General features: G+C 39.5%; 4 protein-coding genes across 7 annotated transcripts; 2 read left to right on the forward strand and 2 right to left on the reverse strand.

Annotated features, from left to right (window-relative positions):
- Positions 1-1,167: 1,167 nt before the first annotated feature.
- On the reverse strand, positions 1,168-3,608 carry LOC105287723 (START domain-containing protein 10). The gene is made up of 8 exons (XM_011353450.3): positions 3,034-3,608; positions 2,793-2,946; positions 2,537-2,708; positions 2,323-2,470; positions 2,100-2,252; positions 1,902-2,026; positions 1,715-1,837; positions 1,168-1,609 (listed from the first exon to the last, which is right to left on the reverse strand). The coding sequence occupies exons 3-8, from the start codon at positions 2,690-2,692 to the stop codon at positions 1,505-1,507; spliced, it is 810 nt and encodes a 269-aa protein (XP_011351752.2). The 5' UTR covers positions 2,693-2,708; positions 2,793-2,946; positions 3,034-3,608; the 3' UTR covers positions 1,168-1,504.
- A 372-nt stretch (positions 3,609-3,980) lies between these two features.
- On the forward strand, positions 3,981-7,461 carry LOC105287722 (THAP domain-containing protein 1). Of its 2 annotated transcripts, XM_026969847.1 has the most exons (6): positions 3,981-4,310; positions 4,479-4,559; positions 4,656-4,818; positions 4,894-4,993; positions 5,096-5,359; positions 6,103-7,461. In XM_026969847.1, the coding sequence occupies exons 1-6, from the start codon at positions 4,204-4,206 to the stop codon at positions 6,105-6,107; spliced, it is 720 nt and encodes a 239-aa protein (XP_026825648.1). In that variant the 5' UTR covers positions 3,981-4,203; the 3' UTR covers positions 6,108-7,461. The 2 variants fall into 2 exon arrangements, with proteins under 2 accessions (XP_026825648.1, XP_011351751.2); XM_011353449.3 differs by lacking the exon at positions 4,479-4,559 and having other exon boundaries at positions 3,989-4,310.
- A 1,927-nt stretch (positions 7,462-9,388) lies between these two features.
- Positions 9,389-12,156, reverse strand: LOC105287721. 2 transcript variants are annotated; one of them, XM_026969666.1, is made up of 4 exons: positions 11,781-12,156; positions 11,352-11,699; positions 11,048-11,256; positions 10,429-10,927 (listed from the first exon to the last, which is right to left on the reverse strand). In XM_026969666.1, the coding sequence occupies exons 2-4, from the start codon at positions 11,616-11,618 to the stop codon at positions 10,447-10,449; spliced, it is 957 nt and encodes a 318-aa protein (XP_026825467.1). In that variant the 5' UTR covers positions 11,619-11,699; positions 11,781-12,156; the 3' UTR covers positions 10,429-10,446. The 2 variants fall into 2 exon arrangements, with proteins under 2 accessions (XP_026825468.1, XP_026825467.1); XM_026969667.1 differs by lacking the exon at positions 11,781-12,156 and having other exon boundaries at positions 9,389-10,927; positions 11,048-11,228; positions 11,352-11,589.
- Positions 12,157-13,376: 1,220 nt separating this feature from the next.
- LOC105287720 (cysteine--tRNA ligase, cytoplasmic) lies at positions 13,377-18,219 on the forward strand. 2 transcript variants are annotated; one of them, XM_026969621.1, is made up of 10 exons: positions 13,377-13,485; positions 13,644-13,833; positions 14,005-14,347; positions 14,425-14,565; positions 14,643-14,853; positions 14,915-15,390; positions 16,033-16,177; positions 16,265-16,473; positions 17,065-17,439; positions 17,572-18,219. In XM_026969621.1, exons 2-10 carry the CDS (start codon positions 13,655-13,657, stop codon positions 17,698-17,700), a joined length of 2,208 nt encoding a protein of 735 aa, XP_026825422.1. In that variant the 5' UTR covers positions 13,377-13,485; positions 13,644-13,654; the 3' UTR covers positions 17,701-18,219. The 2 variants fall into 2 exon arrangements, with proteins under 2 accessions (XP_026825422.1, XP_026825423.1); XM_026969622.1 differs by having other exon boundaries at positions 17,065-17,476; positions 17,572-17,658.
- Positions 18,220-19,420: the final 1,201 nt, after the last annotated feature.

The following is a 19,420-nucleotide window of genomic DNA, read 5'->3' on the forward strand; positions in this document are numbered from 1 at the left end:
ATAAACGAACAATGATAATTGACTGAATAAGTTTAAACTATTTAAGCCAGTTTTTTTAAGTTTTTATTGTGAACTTTACAAAGTAATCGATTATCATAGAAATGTTTATTGCGGTACATTTTGCACACGGTAAAGAAAATCAAGGTATGATATTTCATAATTATAGTATTCAATCTTCTAGGCAATCTCTATTAATTTATAATTAAATAGTGTGTGTGTGTGTATATATACATATACATATGTGTGTATATATATATATATATATATATATATTCTGAAGTATATGCATCCTACAATATTTCGCAAAGATTTGGCCCAAATTTTACGAGTATAGCGCCTGAAGAATTTTTGCCCAATCCTTTTTTGATTATTTCTATCATTTCTGTCGTCTACTCGCATCTCCGAAATCTAATCTGATCAAACGTTTGGATCTTGCCTTGATATAAGCTCCATTAAAAAAATTCCGTTAAAAATGCACCATTAAAGTTCGACGCAAGTCTTACACAACATTTTGTACATACAAGAATTAATGGATTCTAGACTTATCAAGAGACTACAAAAGATTCGTAATATTGTAAAAATTTACTTGTTGCACTTGTTCGTGCGTAAATATTCATATTTACGTATTAAAAGAAATTGCGAATAAAGTTGCTTACAATTAGAATGACAAAGATCATGTACATACTCGCACTTTTCGTTAACTTGTTATCGATATTAAAGTTGCTTAGTCGTTTTACATTAAAATCGTAACATTTATCTACGTATCTGTATATAGAAAACTGTGTCTTCCCTTCCTTTTCAGATAACGAACATGTTTCTTTCAACGTTTCACATTATTTAACACGTTTAATGGAAATGTTAGCTAAATCTGATCTTCACAGAAGCGTTCGAAAAACCTCTCGCTAACTCGCATGCTACAAAAGATTCCGATTTATTACTTCGCACGTTTGTTTGGTATACAATAAATAACAATGATGTGCAATGCACAATATCGAAGATAGACCATGGGCGTTTCGAGACACGCGCGAGTGCGCAGAGGCACGCTCTGTGATACTTGTGGATTATAAAAAGTTTTCAATACTTTTCAATCTTCTCTTCCCCGTATTGTGCGATACTACATTCTTGTTACTATTTGCGCGCTTCAACAACACCAACAACGAACTTGGCTTGAAATTAGTACCTAACGTAAAGCAGGCCACTGGCATTTCTTTGTTATCCAAGTGTTTTCTTTTTTTTTTAAATGCAGCCGCATGCGAGGTGACTTGACGTATACGACAACGAACATGGCGTTCGATTTTTAACATTATATACGTGTGTTAAATATGTAACATTAGAATTAGAATTTATCATATATATATAAGAAATACGCAAATCGAACTTGGATAGTTGTACAAATTGTCCGTGTTACACTTCACTCGTAATACTGCAATATGCGGGAGGTCTCACTACTACTCACCTACGTAGATCCTTCTTACATCTCATACAGTCGTTCACGCGAGTCGGATTAATCGCTGTCTATCGCGGTGGACTCCTTGACCGAGCTCTCGTTTAGGTCGGACTCATCTACGTAATTATACTTGGAATTCTTCTCTTCGGCAGACTTTACGCACTGAAACCAGGTAACAGCGCGCTATTGTATGAATCGAGTTTGTGCGCACAGAATCATAATTATTCCATGTATATTTATTACATATATATGCATGTATATGCGTACTTCTTCGATTCGTATTCTAGGTGCCATTATTTGCTCGGGATAATGCCACGGCTTGTAATTTGGACTGTTGAGTAACTTCCAGCTTAGATAGCCCACGGAGGCCTTGTGCAATCGTTTTACCATCTGCAAGTACCGTCGTAGTTTTCAGTGGGCGCTACTTGAGCGAATCTCTGCTACAACATCTCACCTTCGGAGCAAATATCTGCGTAACTTTGTTAACTAGCCACACGGGCAGCTTGCCATGCGGATCCGTGTGCGATACGTAACCCAGCTCGGAGCCATCTCCGTTGCGGGAAGGCCTTACGATGTAACCTTAAACGCGATATGATTATAAAGCGACGAGATGTATTAATAATATATTAATTTGCTGCTCTCGTTATCGTACCCGTGAGGTAAGATGTTGCTCGTACAAAGTGTTTCCTGGGCGGATAGTCTTTATGATAAACGGAATGATTTAATATCAGTTGTTCCAAGCCGGTATCCAGCCACGATCGTTGTAGGACGAAGTCTCTATTCTTTAAGGGAGATGGGCATGCCACTAAAAAATTCAACCGTCGATAAAATAAGATAAATTTAGATTTCAAAGACCCTCACGCAGCGATACTCACTGGAGTAATAGCCGATATCGTTGTTCGGATTGAAAAAGCCAATGTCCTTCGATTCGATCATATGGGTGTCCCAGACCTTTCGGTACTCGGGATCATGTAGGACATCGTATAACGTTTCTGGTGAGACATCGGGAAAACGTGTTCTGATCTGCAGCATTGAACCATTGGAATCAGAACGATTGGAGTGCATAGATTCGGTGAAGAGAGAACCTACCTTCACCATCCTAAAGCTAATTCCTCGGACGGATTTTGTCCAAACGGATAGATCGGGTTTGTTGTAGTCTAATCTCCAGTCATTGTTATCGTCATACAGTTGCTTCAGTTTCTCAAAATCTTTGTCTTCTGCAATTTTGACGACGCCAATATCCATTGTAATGGAGCAATATCTAGAATCGAAATATAGAAATCGAAATAATTGATTAAAGAACTCGTGAAGCACGAATGAAGCAGACATCGTGGAGGATATTTACCTGCTGTTGATTCGATGTTTATCAATGAGCAGGCAGTACGATCATTTTTCGTTAATCGCATTCAATTGATAATAATTCCACAGTATTTCCACAGAATCGTGCGAATAATATTAGAGGAATATTCGAATCATTCGACGACTCTCACGCGTTCGATCTGCACGAAAGCGTGTACTTAATTGCTAAAATTTGCATTATGAAAAGAAGAAAGGAAAAAAAATAAGGAACAGTGGGACGGACGTACGTGATGCTTCTGTCGCAGTCCACGGCTTTCACCGGCCGTTCGTGTCGCGGAATTGGTCGATAATAATCAAGTCATATCACGCGTCCGGCTTGAAAGGCTCGTTATCGCAGGTGATAAAAGGCTCGAGCTGATCGAGTCGCCAGTACGCTCTCGAGCGTGTTCCGCGAGCCGCGGCAATCATAGGTTAATCCTGAGCGGCGCGTGCAAAGTAGACAACTTCGCGTGGTAGGCAACATCGGGAACGAGCGAACGTCGGCCCGATAGGAATATTACGGCGACATCCTCTCCGTCGGCGTTTGGCTTCCTTGTACCCAGTTGCCCGTTGACGGGCGCCTCGAAGATCGAAATCCCACCGCGGCCGGAATTCAAGCGAAATGCGATGCTCTTACTGTTATTGGCAGCTGCAACGACGATAACGATAGCGGCATATTCGTTATCGCGCGCCGGATCACCACATGGACTTTCAGGCCGCTATCATTGGACGCAATCATCGCCGCAACCGTCCTAGGCCGTTCAGCGCATTGACAGCCGAACTGTCATTATCAGCCGGTGCAAACCGGTATAAAGAAACGCTGCGAATATGGCGCATCGATCGTTTATCGCGCTACCAATCCTCGAGTTTCAAAAGGAACCATCATCGTGTGAATCATTCGCGGACATTCGCTAGGAAACTTTTGTGTCACGCTCGTACAAGTGTCGCAGCTTGTGAATAACCGTGGCCAATCAGATTTGCTATCTCATGGTTCTCACCAACTAATATCCCTATAAATATACTCTATGTTTATAGGGATAAATATTTGTTTCCTATGACTGCAGACAAAATCTGGTTATGAATACATTTAGGGATTAATCGAATTTTTTGGAAACACCCAAAAAGTGCCTGATCTGGTAACAGAAAAATAACTGCCCAAATTGCCCATCTCTCTCTCCGTCTGACGTGCCTCTCCCACTTGATAACATCATCCAAGTTGATCCCATTGACATAGGAATATATGGACGGAGCCTATGCTACGAACTTAGGCAAGGGGGGTTCTGAGATTTGTGGTAAGGAGAGGCTGCTGGCAAATCGGGCGAGTTCGGCTGTTCTCGACATCGCCCGAATGATACTCGTGAAAGTGTTGTAAAGTTGTGAAGAATCTGGAAAAAACAAGTACTGAAATTACATTTACCATGACTTATTGTGTTGTGTCGGGATGTAACAATCGTATTAATACACAAAGGAAAAATTGGCAACAACGTATGAAAGAGAATAATGATCCGAAAATTTCGTTTCATCTGTAAGTAAAACATACAATTGTAGGTTATATACAATGCCGGTAAAACGTTTTAGATAAAAATAATAATGAATATTTATCCAGATTAGATAATTATTCTTGCGCTATGTTCCACTATTCACTAAAAATCTACAGTTTACATATTTACATAACGAATTTATAAATTTTCAGTACTGGCAGTGAAAATCAAAACACAGCCTTACTAAACATGTTTATTAGTGCTCTCAAACTTTTGACTGGCATTACTTTTCAGTTTGTAACAAATTCATGCAATTATAATAAATATGTATTAAAAACGGTATGTGATTATTGTATAATTATTAAAGAAATATTGTAAACAATATTTAGAATCCCCAAAGATGTCATCAGACGAGATAAGTGGCTGGAAGCAATATATTTAAAAAATTGGCATCCAAATAAAACAGCAGCTGTCTGTTCGGAACACTTTAAAGAAGAAGATTATAAACCTCATCTTACATTAAGAAAATTGAAAGAAGATGCTGTTCCATATGTAATTACTAAAAATAATATAAATTTACTATACATTTTTATTACCATATATTGCAATAAGGCTTTTATTTTCTAGTTGTCTACAAAGATCCAGTCTTTATATGGAGGCTTAGAAAAAGCAAATCAAAAGCCTGAATCCATATCTATCGCACAAGATCCGGAAGATATAGAAGTTGGTAAGTATAGAATCGTTTTCTATATAAATGTTCTAAAAGTTATTTATTTTATTATCATCTTATACTAATAAAATATCTAATAATCAGCACTATTATTTGCAGATAAAGAAACCAGTACTTGTAACGTCAGAAGCATTGGAATACAAAATACTCCTACTGTAAAACATGAGTCGACATATATTTCTCCCAGAAGAAACTTTAATTCTCCTAGCAAGGTTCGTTTACGAAAGATTCATGCACAAGAAATAAAATTGCTGAAGAGGAAGCTATATGATGCAACATACAATAAAAAGAAATCAAGAAAAGTTATTCATACATTGAAAACTGTTTTAAAAGAATTGCGAAAGCGTAATTTCATTACAACAAGTGAGTCTGATATTTTATAATATTTAGATGAAGATATGAAAGAATTAGTACAACTTTCATTTAAAAAACGTACCCACACCTAGAAAATGTAACTCTAATTTACGTAAATTTGCATTATCCCTGCATTTCTATTCACCAAGGGCATATAATTTTGTTCGCTATAAATTTTGTAATGTTTTACCGCATGCTAAAACAATCTCTAAATGGTATCGCTCAATAAACGGAGAGGCTGGCATTATGACGGAAGCTTTGAATGCTATAAAACTGCATGTACAATCTGTTTCATATAGACTGATAGGTACATTAATTTTCGACGAAATGGCGATTCGTCAGCATGTTGACTTGTATAAAAATTAATTTGTTGGTTATGTTGATTGCGGTAACTATATTGAGTGTGACACTACAAAGGTTGCTAAAGAAGTATTAGTGTTTTGTGTTGTTTGTATTAATCAATCATGGAAAATACTAATTGCGTATTATTTAATAAATGGCATGTCTACTGAACAAAAACGAAATTTAGTTTTGCAATGCTTGACAGCAGTTCACGAGAGTGGAATGTTAATTGTGGCACTGACGTGTGATGGGTTGCAAACTAATCTCACAATGTTACACAGTTTAGGGTGTAATTTTAGTGACTCTAAAAACTTTCAAACTTAGTTCAAACATCTGTCTAATGACACTAATGTTTACGTATATTTGGATCCCAGTCACATAATAAAACTAATACGAAATACCATTGGCAGACTAAAATTACTTTACGATCCAAATGGAAATGCAATCGAATGGAGATACTTTGAGGAACTACATAAACTACAGGAAGCAGGTTTGCACTTAGCTAATAAGTTGAGAACTAAGCATATAGCATTTCATAAGAATAAGATGAAAGTTAAATTAGCTTCACAATTGTTAAGCATGTCAGTTGCTAAGTCATTAATTTTTTGCGAAAAGACATTAAAATTATCACAATTCAAAAATTGTGATGCAACAGCTACATTTATATCCATTCTTAATGATCTGTTTGATATCTTTAATTCTAAAAATCAAAGGCAGCATGGATTCAAAAAGCCAATAAGTGCACAAAATGCTGCAGAAATAATTGCAAAAGCTGAAGATCGTGCTGAATATATAAAAAAATTGTCACTATTTAAAGAATATCAAAGTATACTACATTCCAAAGTAAAAACAGGTTTTCTTGGATTTCTCATCAATATTCAGAGTATGATTCAAATGTACAAATTTACTTGCGTTGACAATAATTTGTTGATATATATACACCCATGTATAAAATCAGTCAGGATCATCTAGAACTACTATTTGGAAGTATAAGATCTCGTGGTGGATATAATAACAATCCGACAGCGAAACAGTTTATATCTGCTTTGAAAAAATTAATTATACACACAGAAATACGCGAGAAAGATACTGGTAATTGTATCAATTTAGAGGATATACCGATACTGCATATTTCATCTTCACAAAACTCAGTAAATGTTATTAATGAAACAACAAATGTACATACACGATGGTTGGATGTTTTTCATACAGTTGAAACAGATCATGATTATTTTGTACATCATGCTTACCTTTATATACAACACAATATAAATCTGAAGTTATTTCTTACATAGCAGGATGCATAGTTAGGAAATTATTAAAAACTTTACATTGCGTTGAGTGCAGTAATGCTTTAATTGCAAAAAACCCTGAAAAAGATCAAAATTTGATCAATATAAAAAATCGGGGAGCACTGATATTTCCATCGAGTGATGTTGTTTATATATGTAAAATTGTTGACAACACGATAACTATGTACATAAATATAAATAAAGATGTGCGTACCATTCATATAAATACCTTTGCATGTGATGTTATGAGAAACATTGAATTACATAACAGTCAAGGCATATTCAACGAATTAAAAGAGCATATAAATGATCAATGCTTCTTTAGTAACCATATAAACCATTTATTTAAATCTATTATAAGTTTATATACTAAAATAAGACTTACACATTATATACAAAATGTTAATTTGAGCGATAGGCATAAGCTTAATAAAATTGTACTATTTAAAGGACAATAAACAAAACTTACAACACAAATATATTGTTATGTGTTTATTATTATATTCATATAAACAATTGTTCGATAACAGTTTTTCATTTATAGTTTTTATTAATTCATATATTTAATAATAATATATACGATTTGACTATATATATATATATATAGTCAGTCAGGCGTGGATATATATATATATATACAGGGTGTCCCATTTTATATTTGTCAGTAAAATATTTCGATACGACGTCGTTTCAGAGAAAAATGTTTCAGACAAAAGTTATATGGCTTCGAGGGGGCAAGATGATGATATTCTCAATTTAATTGTAGATGGCGCCACTTTCGAGATTTTATCATGGCGGCCATTTTTTAAAATGGAAGTCGATTTTTTTCTCTAAGTGAAAGTTGTAGCTGATAATAAGATGAATACAACGGTTTTTTTGTTTTTTGAAATTGGACCATTTTTCAGTGAGTTACAGCGTTCCGTATACTGTTTTATAATTTAAGTATACACATAAACCAAATCTTGTATCGAAAAATGTTTTTTACAAAAGTTTTATGACTTCAAGGGGGACATAAGATGCTGCCACTGATTTGACCTTGGGTGCACCTGTCAAGGTTTATGTGAAGGTTAACTTTTTTTTTAATGGATCTCTTTATTTCTCATTATACAGTCTTGTAGCTTACCTCGAGAGCTTTTCAAAACACTATAATAAAGTATTTTTTCGTTAAATATTATTCGAGTTATGAGAACTACAAGTTACAATACTGCCGGCATTTGCATTACCCAAAGTGTACGTTCTATCAACTATCCTACTTTTAGCGCTACCCAGGAACAACGGCGTGGATGTAGTAGGTTTCTGTTCCCTTCGGGGTGCTTTATTAATGTGAGTCCCCTTGCCTCTTACAATTGGGGTGCTTGTTTAATGTGAGTCCCCTTGCCTCTCACAATTGGGGTGCTTGATTTACTATAAATTTTTCGATACAAGATTTGGTTTATGTGTATACTTAAATTATAAAACAGTATACTTTGGAACGCTGTAACTCACTGAAAAATGGTCCAATTTCAAAAAACAAAAAACCGTTGTATTCGTCTTTATTATCAGCTACAATTTTCACTTAGAGAAAAAAATCGACTTCCATTTTAAAAAATGGCCGCCATGATGAAATCTCGAAAGTGGCGCCATCTACAATTAAATTGAGAATATCATCATCTTGCCCCTCGAAGCCATATAACTTTTGTCTGAAACATTTTTCTCTGAAACGACGTCGTATCGAAATATTTTACTGACAAATATAAAATGGGACACCCTGTATATATATCACTGGCGAAACCGAACGTACCCGAACAGCCGAAGTTACACGAAGTGCCAGTGCTCTCCCCTTACCGCTAATCTCAGCTTCCCCTCGTAAAAGGCTCCGTCCATATATTCCCTATGTCAATGGTTGATCCAAGTGCCGTGTAGTCGTGTATAGAGAACCTCGAGTAAGAGTATGGACATCGTGGATCGAAAATGGCGTTCGTTTGTCACTAGTATGGTTACTATCTATGAGGAGTATACAATATAACCTTCCTCACTTTAAGGGTTAAAAAAATTAGTGTAAAGCTGGAGACACAATGCGAGGCGATAGCGATAGGAACAGGGAATAACCAATCGCGTTACACGATTTGAGTACGGATGACCAAATCGAGCAACGCGATTGGTTATTCCCTGTTCCTATCGCTATCGCCTCGCATTGTGTCTCCAGCTTAAGGGTGAATTCACACCTTGGCAGAATAGCAGAAAACAGAAAAACAGAAGCCAATCAGAACTCGCGCTGGTAGTCGAAAGTAGAGACCTAGATATAAGAGAAGCGACATTGAAATCGATATATGCGATATATCGATAAGCCACCATCTTGTTTTCTCCATATGCGGGGTACAAGAAGTCAAATCAGGTTAACGCTAAATGACATGTGAACTGGAGCAGTCATATAAAACAGTTTAATATTGCTTTCAATATGTAGGATTTGATTTATATGTAATAAATATGTACATAAAAGTACTTACATCGCAATTAAAACTGCTTGCCTGTACACATAATTGCTTTAAAAGTAGTCATCTGACCTTATTTTATTGCACCATAGTAGCAAACAAAATGGCGCTCAACACGTGATTTACCTGGCCAATCAGACGATATTCCCTCAATGTCGCTTCTCTTATATCTAGGACTCTAGTCGACAGTACATTCTGCTTTTCTGCTTCTATCTTTCCGCCAACTGTCGACTATCCGCGCGAGTTCTGATTGGTTTCTGCTATTCTGCCAAGGTGTGAATTCACCCTAAGAAAAGTAAATTTTTTTTTATCCCACCAACCAAACCGCTCACAAAGAGTCCTGGAACTAAAAGGCGCATTTCGTCAGGACTCTCTGCCGCTTCCACACTCCCGGCTAAAAAGGGTGATTTTGTACGACCTACGTCCCCCTGTGGGCCCCTGCCCCCAGGAGGTTCGGCCACCTCCCCCCCCCCCAACCGGACTGCGCTCGTCCAATAAAAATGCCGTGCATCCCTGTCGAGACCGGGCAGAATGCCCCACAGGTGGGTCATGCTGCCAAGTCGGTGAAACTAAAACCGCGCCCGAGGATGGAAGGGTAGGAGTACCCACAGGGAGCGCCCTACGGAAGGGTAGGTGGCCCGCGGGTCAGCGCCCCGCGGGAGGAAGAGTAGGAAGCCCGCGGGTCAGCACCGCCGCGAGGGAGGGGAAGGGAGACCGCGGGCCAACACCGCCGCGGAGGGGGGGAAGGGAGCCCGCGGGTCAGCACCCACGCGGGGGAGGGGATGGGAGCCCGCGGGTCAGCACCCACGCGGGGGGAGGGGAAGGGAGCCCGCGGGTCAGCACCCACGCGGGGGGAGAGGATGGGAGCCCGCGGGTCAGCACCCACGTGGGGGGAAGGGAAGGGAGCTCGCGGGTTAACGCCCCGCGGAAGGAAGGGTAGGGAGCCCGCGGGTCAGCGCCCCGCGGAACAAAATTACAATACATATTATTATTAACAAGTAATAACAGAAATAAGATAAAAATGTACGCAAGTGTAACAAAGCCAGTAAGCACAGATACAATACACACAAATATAATAAAAGCCAATAAGCAAAAAATAAAAACAATTTTCCGCGTCAGGGTGGCGGGTGGGTCCGCATGGCGCGTCCGGGTTCTCAAATTGTTGCGCGTTCGCGACATCGTTGAACTCGGGCACAGCCATATTGGAATTCGTTGTAAACGTCGGATACGTCATCAGCCACTCTTGGTAGCTTCCGTTGAAAATCTTGATCTTCTTATGCTTTGTGCCAGCATCACATTTCTCGAAAATGTCCTTCAGTATGTTCAGATAAGTGCTGGTCGTCAAAGTTTCCTGCGTAGTGTTCCAGTCCACCAGAATTATTATGTCCACGTGCTGCGCCGACCGATGCTTAAATAAATCGAATGACTGCTTGTCCTTGTGAAAGCAGTTCGCGAACTTGTAGCCCAGCTCTCTGAAAGCAAACACACCATGATGAACGTTCCAAGCGCGTCGATGAATTGAAAAAAAAAGGGTATTTTATAAAATTAGAAAGTTATAAGCGAAAAAACATTATGCGAGATGTTGTATTTACCCCGGTTTAATTTCCGATTGTGGAATGTTGATGCACTTGTCGAACGTAATTTTGGAACCGTCATAATGAGCCTTCTGCCTGACGTCGATGATCAAATACCTGTCCACCTCCATTTTCTCCACCGCATCGTTGTGCTTCTTGGAACTATGCTCATAGCGTATCTCTAACTTTTGCCTCAAGTCTGCAAGTATGTTTTTCACTTCATTTATCTAGAATACAAACATTCATGTATTTACGCACATGTAGCAGCACACAGTTATCTGACTGGTCACTCTGGCATACACTGCCATACGCTGCTGCTTACCTGATCGACGGTCATGTTGGTGGAATAGATGGACTTGCGGTCCTTGTAATCCTGAGTTTTCTTCAGCCACTTGACCGTGTCCAGCCATCTCTTCAAGAGGATATACGCAGTCTTGTCATTACCGTTCTTCTTTGCCATCTCGGACTTCTGGCGCAGAGTGGGAAGCCTCTGGTACACGCTGCGTGGCTTCTTCCCCGCACAATTGACTCTCGCATGCTTCACGAGATCATTTACGCAGATATACCCCAAATTCGCTCCGTTGGGCATCGTTGCTCGCTCCCGCAGCCTCGATCCTCGCCGCAAGATTGGAGCATCCAGTGACACTGGCGACGTGTTCGGCGCGATGTGCTATCAGTCCAAGGATACGCGTTAATCGCTTTTAATCTACTTAGGGCCTTAGCTCATAGTGATTCGCAGAAGGGAACGTACCTGGCAGGTGCCGACGTGATATTCGCAGGTTCGCGCCGCGAACGAGAACGATCGCGCGACTTGAAGTATCTTCGTGGATCGTACGTGTCAGGTTTACGTCGACGGATAACCCGTCCTGCCGCGAACGACGAGCAACGACGTACCTCCAGGACGGCAACTCTCTCTCTCTCTCTCTCTTCATTAGGCGCACCGGACGATACCGCGACGTCAAACCTAACCTCTCGTACGTAACTCGAACACCAAGATAAAGTTTGACGGCGAATTTTGGAGGTTAACCTTTTCTCGCCCCGCATTTTTGCGCATATTTAGGTTAGGGCCAGCGCACGTACATTGCCGTAGCACTTTATGCGACGCGTAAGCCATCGTGCGTTGACGCGAACAAACCTGTCAGTACATGTCGGCCGCGCAGGCAACGCACGATGACTTACGCGTCGCATAAAGTGCTACGGCAATGTACGTGCGCTGGCCCTAACCTAAATATGCATACGGATTCTTCTTTTTGAAGACATTTATGAAAAATGGGTCGGAGGTGCTACTTGTGCAGTAATTATAAGGAAAGAATAAAATCAACCGACACGTGATCGACGTGAACCGTAATCCGTATGCATATTTAGGTTAGGTTGATGGCAGAGAACGCGACGTAAGCGCTTACGTCGGACGTGGTCGTAACGTAGTACGACCCGTCGGCCGTACGGCGAACCGGAGTCGGGAGCGCCCGACTAGGAAAAACTGAATGCTCGGCGCGGCGCGGCTCATATACCCCCACTCGGTAGTCGTGGTGGGGGTGTGACGTCACGTCGGCGGCAGTGGCGTAGCGCCGCGGGGCGCGGAGCATTTCGCGTAACGCGGAGCAGTAGCGTAGCGTTAATTGGAGATTGAAATTTGACCAATCAAAACAAAGCAGATCCAGATTGCTTTGTTCTGATTGGTCAAATTTCAATCTCCAATTCGCAATCTCCAATCTCCAATACGTAGTCTGATACGAGCTTCACACTACAAAGATGTATTTTAGATAGAGTCCGCTAAGGGGATGCTGGAGTGACTAGTAAAACAGTGTTGCCATTTGCTCAAAAATGACAATTAAAATGCTTAATATAAAAATTTGGCAAGTTGTACGCACAAAATTGCACCCAAGCAGTCTTGGAATAAAATAAAGGACTATAATGAAGCTTTTAAAAGTGCTTTTAGAAGCGTAATAAAAAAGAAATTCCTAATCTGCTTGATTCTGTAAAGCAGATTAGGAATTTCTTTTTTATTACGCTTCTAAAAGCACTTTTAAAAGCTTCATTATAGTCCTTTATTTTATTCCAAGACTGCTTGGGTGCAATTTTGTGCGTACAACTTGCCAAATTTTTGTAAAACACATTTTATTGTGCAAATGGCAGCACCATCGCGAAGAAATTCCCTGGTCACTCCAGCATCGTCTTAAAATGGTGGACGATTGCGGTACTTTATCTATCTAGTGACTTTACGTCGCGCTGGTCTGCCGAAGGCTGTAAAGAGAATTTTCGAAACTGCAATTACCATCGCTATAGTGAAAAAATAGTTCACTAGCAACTCCAGCTTCCCCATTTTCGATCCCACTAGAAACTAGACCAATCAGGTGCGAATCCACGATGTCCATACTCTTACTTGAGGTTCTCTAGTCGTGTACACGTGACAGGCTCTGACTTTTGCAACGTTTTCCGGAAAATTATATCTGAAGGTAAATTAATATTCTACTCAATTAATTAATTGATGCAAATTTTAAGTTTTTAAGAGAAATATGTATTAAAGTTTAGTTTGAGTTTATATTATAAAAAAAATTAGTTTATTTTCCCTTTATTAATTCTTGATTGGAGGGATATCCCTTTTGTGTTTCAGGAATAGCAGGTATGGCTAAGAGAACCCAACCAGCTTGGCATCTGCCAGATAGAAAAGATAGTACGGTGCTTCGGTTATACAACAGTTTAACGAGAGAAAAAGAGATTTTCATTCCGCAGTTTGGAAATCGCGTTTTGTGGTACAGCTGTGGGCCTACTGTTTATGATGCGTCACATATGGGCCATGCAAGGTATTAAAAGTGCATGCTTTTATATACCATATTAAAACACATAAACGTTTCATAAATATAAAAGAAAAACTTTCTTAGTCGACCTGACTGGCAAGGTTCTTTCTTCATATCTAATTCACTGGTGAATAAGATTTTAATATTGTCACTGTTTCATAAATATTTCTTTTATAGATCATACATATCTTTTGACATCCTACGTCGTGTACTGTCCGACTATTTTGGATACGACGTTTTGTACGTAATGAACATTACTGATATAGATGATAAAATCATAAAGAGAGCAAGGCAAAATTTCCTGTACGAAAAATATGTGGAGGAAAATCATAATCTCAATGAGATGCTGCATGATGCGAGAGAGGTATTGCATGTTTTTGAGAATATAGTGAAAGATACAACCGATACGGACAAGCTGTGCATATTGGAGAATATGTTGTCCAAGGTGACAAAAGCTGTTAAAAATCTGGAGCAAGCTGTTATAGAGAAGGATGAGAAAAAAATAGCAGAATTCCAAGAGGTAAATATCGCTTTATGTGACACATGCGTCATTGACATTTTTCATGAAACGCTAACGCAATTCTTATTCATGTGCAGGCATTGTTGAAGGAGGCTAAAGATCCTTTAGCCGAATGGCTAGATAAAAAGGAAGGTAGCACTATCACAGAGCACTCAATATTTAATAAATTATCTCAACATTGGGAATCTGAATTTCATAAAGATATGGACGCTTTAAACGTAAGAGTCAATGCAGCATGAATAATGTCGTTGTCAAGATCCTCGAGCTCCTTTTAACCGTTCGACAAATTGTTTAGGTATTGAAACCTAATGTACTGACGAGAGTTAGCGAATATATCCCCGAGATAATAGCATATATAGAGCGAATAATAGAAAACGGGCTTGCTTACGAGAGCAACGGGTCAGTGTACTTTGACGTGGGCAGATTTGACAGGCAGGAGAAACACTCTTACGCCAAACTCGTGCCGGAAGCGTACGGTGATACGTCAAGCTTGCAAGAGGGAGAAGGTAAGCTTCGTCATATTTTGTTTTCTAATTTTTTCTACTTTACTTCTCTCGATTGAAATAGGCGACTTGAGTACCACGGAAGACAGACTTACCGAGAAGAGATCTGTCACCGACTTTGCGCTGTGGAAAAACTCGAAGGCGGGCGAACCCTGGTGGGACAGTCCTTGGGGCAAAGGTCGTCCAGGGTGGCACATCGAGTGCTCGGTCATGGCGTCGGTTATCTGCGGCGAAAGTTTGGACATCCACACAGGCGGCGTAGACCTAAAATTTCCCCATCACGACAACGAGCTTGCCCAGGCGGAAGCCTATTTCGATAACTCGCATTGGGTCAGGTACTTCCTGCACTCTGGCCACTTGACCATAGCCGGCTGCAAGATGTCAAAGTCGCTCAAGAATTTTATAACGATACAAGACGCCCTGCAGAAACACTCGGCGAGACAGCTTAGGCTCGCGTTTCTCCTGCACTCGTGGAAGGATACTTTGGATTACAGCGACAATACTATGAACATGGCTGTGCAATACGAGAAATTTCTCAACGTAAGTGTATATCACCTATCGCCTATATAAGATGGGTAAAGCTGAGAATGACATTTCGACTCTTCGACTCTGCTCTGAGGAGTCTGAGACAGCGGAGCACTTGCTACGTTGGTGTCCTACTAACGTAGGCTTCTACGTAGGAGAGGCGATTGTTACGCCAAAGGAATAAGGGAGACTCATCCTAGGGCAATTCTGAAGTTTTTCAATAGCCTAGAATTGCTCTAACTGGCTAGCAAGGGAATTTATTGCAATAGATCTTTTGAGGTCGTAGTGATAAGGGGCTGTATAGGTATAGCCTACTTCCCTCTCAATTATTATATCATTATTTAAGTGTTATTATTATTATATAAGTGTATGCATGCAATATGCATGTATTGGGCATGTGGTTTAAATTTGTTTAATGAAACAAATGAAAAGTTATATGGAAGGAGGGAATCGTGAAGCTAAGCTGCAAAGATGGCAAATGATAGCCGAACAAAATGACGCACATGCAGTTGAATAAATATTTGTACATATATATTATGTATAATAATCTTCTTGAAATTTCATTAAAGAAACCATTTGTTATAAGAACTTTTGTTATAAAATCCAATATTATACTATAAATGTTATATATCTAATGAATTGAATTTAATCTTGCAGGAATTTTTCCTGAATGTAAAATGTAAAATTCGAAGTCTGGGAACGAAAACTACTATCAGTAGCTTCACTAAATGGTCTAACCACGAAATGGAGCTGAATAAAAAATTTCACGATGCCAAGCATTCTATAGACAAAGCATTATGCGGTAAGTCTTTTGGTCTTGTTAATTCAATATATACATTAGTTCGGTTGTGTGAATGGCTTTGACAGTATTAAAGTGTACTCATTGCAGACAATATCGATACAAGAACTGTTCTGGACATAATACGAGAACTTGTAGCGAATTGCAACGTGTACACGAGCCAAAGTAAGAATCCGAATACATTGCTCCTCAGGGATATCGCTGTGTATATTACAAAAATGTTTGTCATTTTCGGAGCTATATCTTCTTCGTACGATTTGATCGGATTTCCAATTGGTGATGAAGCAGTTGGTACAAATGTAAGATATCTCTCATGTAAAAAAATTTTATGTATACAGGGTGTCTGAGAACTCCGCCTATTAATGGCATATCCTGTACCGTTTTGCGATTTTCGCAATATTAATGGAGATATTAGCGATTAAAGTTAACGAATGTGAGCGCATCTCGAGTGGAAAGGCTGTGAAGGTGTGCGGTGGAAAGGAGAGGCGCGTCGTATAGCGCGCCCAATTATCGCTCAGCATCACGAGTGTTTCTGCTCATTTGTCAACGCACTCGATCCCGCCTCACTGCGCCGTATCCTGCGTCCATACTCTCCTATGGCTGCTCCTATGGCTATAACGATATGCATCTTCCTCCACAACCTCTTCCCTCGAGACGCGCTCTGATTCGTTAACTTTAATAGGTAATATCTCCGTTATATAATATTGCGAAAATTACAATGGGTCAGCACTTTTCTACTCAGCCAAGTCCAAACTATAGGCCATTAACGGGCGGTCCCGGAGTTCTGAGACACTCTGTATATAGATATATAATATATTTTTAATATTTTTAATATATCTATATAAATTATAATAGCTATAATTATACATATATGAATTTTCTACAAACAGGTTGAAGAGACTATTATGCCATATGTTGAGATTTTGGCGAATTTCCGGGAGAAAGTACGAAATTGCGCGAAAACTTTGAAAGCGAACGATATTCTGCAAGAGTGCGACAGGTTGCGTGACGATGTTTTGCCAAATGTTGGAATACGATTGGAGGACAGTAGTGAAGAAGTTTGCAAAGTGAAATTAGTTAACAGGGAAGAGTTGTTGAGGGAGAAAGAGGCTAAGAAGAAGCTAGAGCTCGAGAAAGCTATGGAGAAGGAAAAGAAAAAAGCGGAAGCCACCGCTGCGGCGGCAGCAAAGGAAGCGCAGAAGAAAATACGGCCTTGTGACATGTTTAAATTGGAGAAAGATAAATATTCTCAATTTGACGAAACGGTAATAATTTGACCTCGCTCTTCACTCTTCATAACACGTAATTAAGATAAGACTTACGTTATTTTTACTCCTTTATTTTTACCACATGTTGTTTATGAAATTGAACGTGTTTACACACCTGTTTCTGTCTAGGGATTGCCGACGCACGACGCTGAAGGAAACGAAATTAGCAAAGCCTTACTTAAGAAACTGCAAAAGTTACAAAAATTGCAAGAAAAACGATACAACGAATACCTAGCAGCGGAGCAAGTCGCGGTTTAACTTGCATACACGGTGGCGGACAACTGTATCGTACACGAAGACAACAATCATTGGCCAGTACACATGAAATGACATAAAAAAACAAATTAGAATTGAATTGATATATAAAATTATGTGTTTAAAGCTTTGTTCTAAAAGCTTTAAACTAATGCACTCGATTTAAGCGCCGCAAGTTTTCATCAGTATCTTTACGAATAAGTATTTTCAGTTTAGTAAGGCAGCAAGTAATTGCGTTCAAATAATTATTTTCTAATCTATTTATTCAAATTGCTTTTTTTATAAATATAAGTACATACTTATAAGCTTTTTTTACATGTATAAGTATTTATTAGGTCATTGCACTAATATAGGATATTTAGTTAATGTTTAATATTAACTAAATAAAGGATATTTCATGCAACATTATCGTAACTTGTCATTTTCTAAAATGAGTCAGCTTCGTTCTAAGGTGCCTACGTGTGTTTGGTGTAATAAATATGGTGTAATAAATTAATATAAATATAAATGGTGTAGGAAAAATGACTTTATATATTATACAAATAAATTATAAGTATAAATTAATCTGCTCTTCCTGCCTAATTTTAACGCTCGATTTTTATTATAACTATTTTAAATGTGTGCGTAGTTGGAAAGGAATCCCCCAGTATCGGAACTTTTGACGATATACTCGTACTTAATGTACAACTGGTACCGTACTCATCGGCATATCATGCCGATTGCGATTTGAAACTGTTCAAGCGAAATAAATGTTACGCGTTTTCACTCCACCGGATGAATTTGACGCGCGATGTTGTCCATTATTAAAACATAATACCCCTTTCATAACGAGTGAGCGCGAGCCGACAGTGACAGCTGCGTAAATGCGGAGGCGATATAATGCCCGGCTCGCGCGCTTCGTGGCAGAGCGAACCGATATTCATCCCATATTCAAAAGCAAACAGTGAAAACCCGAGGCAGGCGAACAGGTCGACCCGTCAGTCGGCTTTTCCAACTCGCTCGCAAAATGCCCGCATCGTATCCGATAATAATAATGATGTCCAAGTCCCGAAAACTCGTCGGAATAATCGGGCAGGCGCCCTTCCTCGATTACGAATTGTATTTCCGGATTCGAACGAAGCGGCATTAAACTCCCCCGCCGAAACGTTCTTAATCGAGAAAGTTTCGCGCGATTGCGATACCATGTCATGTACCTCCATTCGCAGCTTCGCGCATTTAAAAGAATATTATTCTTCAATTATCTTAATATTATCGCGTGGAATATTGTTCTTCGGAATCCTCCAGTTTTCTCGTCGCGGTACGCATCAACCGCGTTATCTTTCGTTTTTAAGATTCGTTTTCCACAGTTTTAGCAGCAACATGTAAAAAAAACGCGATTCGACGTTAACAATGCGTGACGGTTGATGCGAAAAAAAAAAAACAAAAAAAAACGAATACGCTCTCGAATATGGAGTCAAGAGTGTGAAAAAAGCAAACAGACTCTCTTCTGATTCGTACTCACCCTTCTGCGGGGTCCTCGATCGTATGAATGGACACGTAAATTTTCATCGGAAAAATCGAGCACCCCAGAATCCGAGTATTTCGAGCTGCATGATTGACATTCGAACGTTTTCGGGCGCTACCGGATGTGCTCTTGCCCGAGGAATCTACGTCGAATCTGGAGTCGTTTTTTTTCTGCCCCCCCCTAAAAAGAAACTCATTGTTTCTTATTCAAGGTTCCCTG

Source organism: Ooceraea biroi, chromosome 5 (assembly GCF_003672135.1).
Source record: "Ooceraea biroi isolate clonal line C1 chromosome 5, Obir_v5.4, whole genome shotgun sequence".
Classification (NCBI taxonomy): Eukaryota; Metazoa; Arthropoda; class Insecta; order Hymenoptera; family Formicidae; genus Ooceraea; species Ooceraea biroi.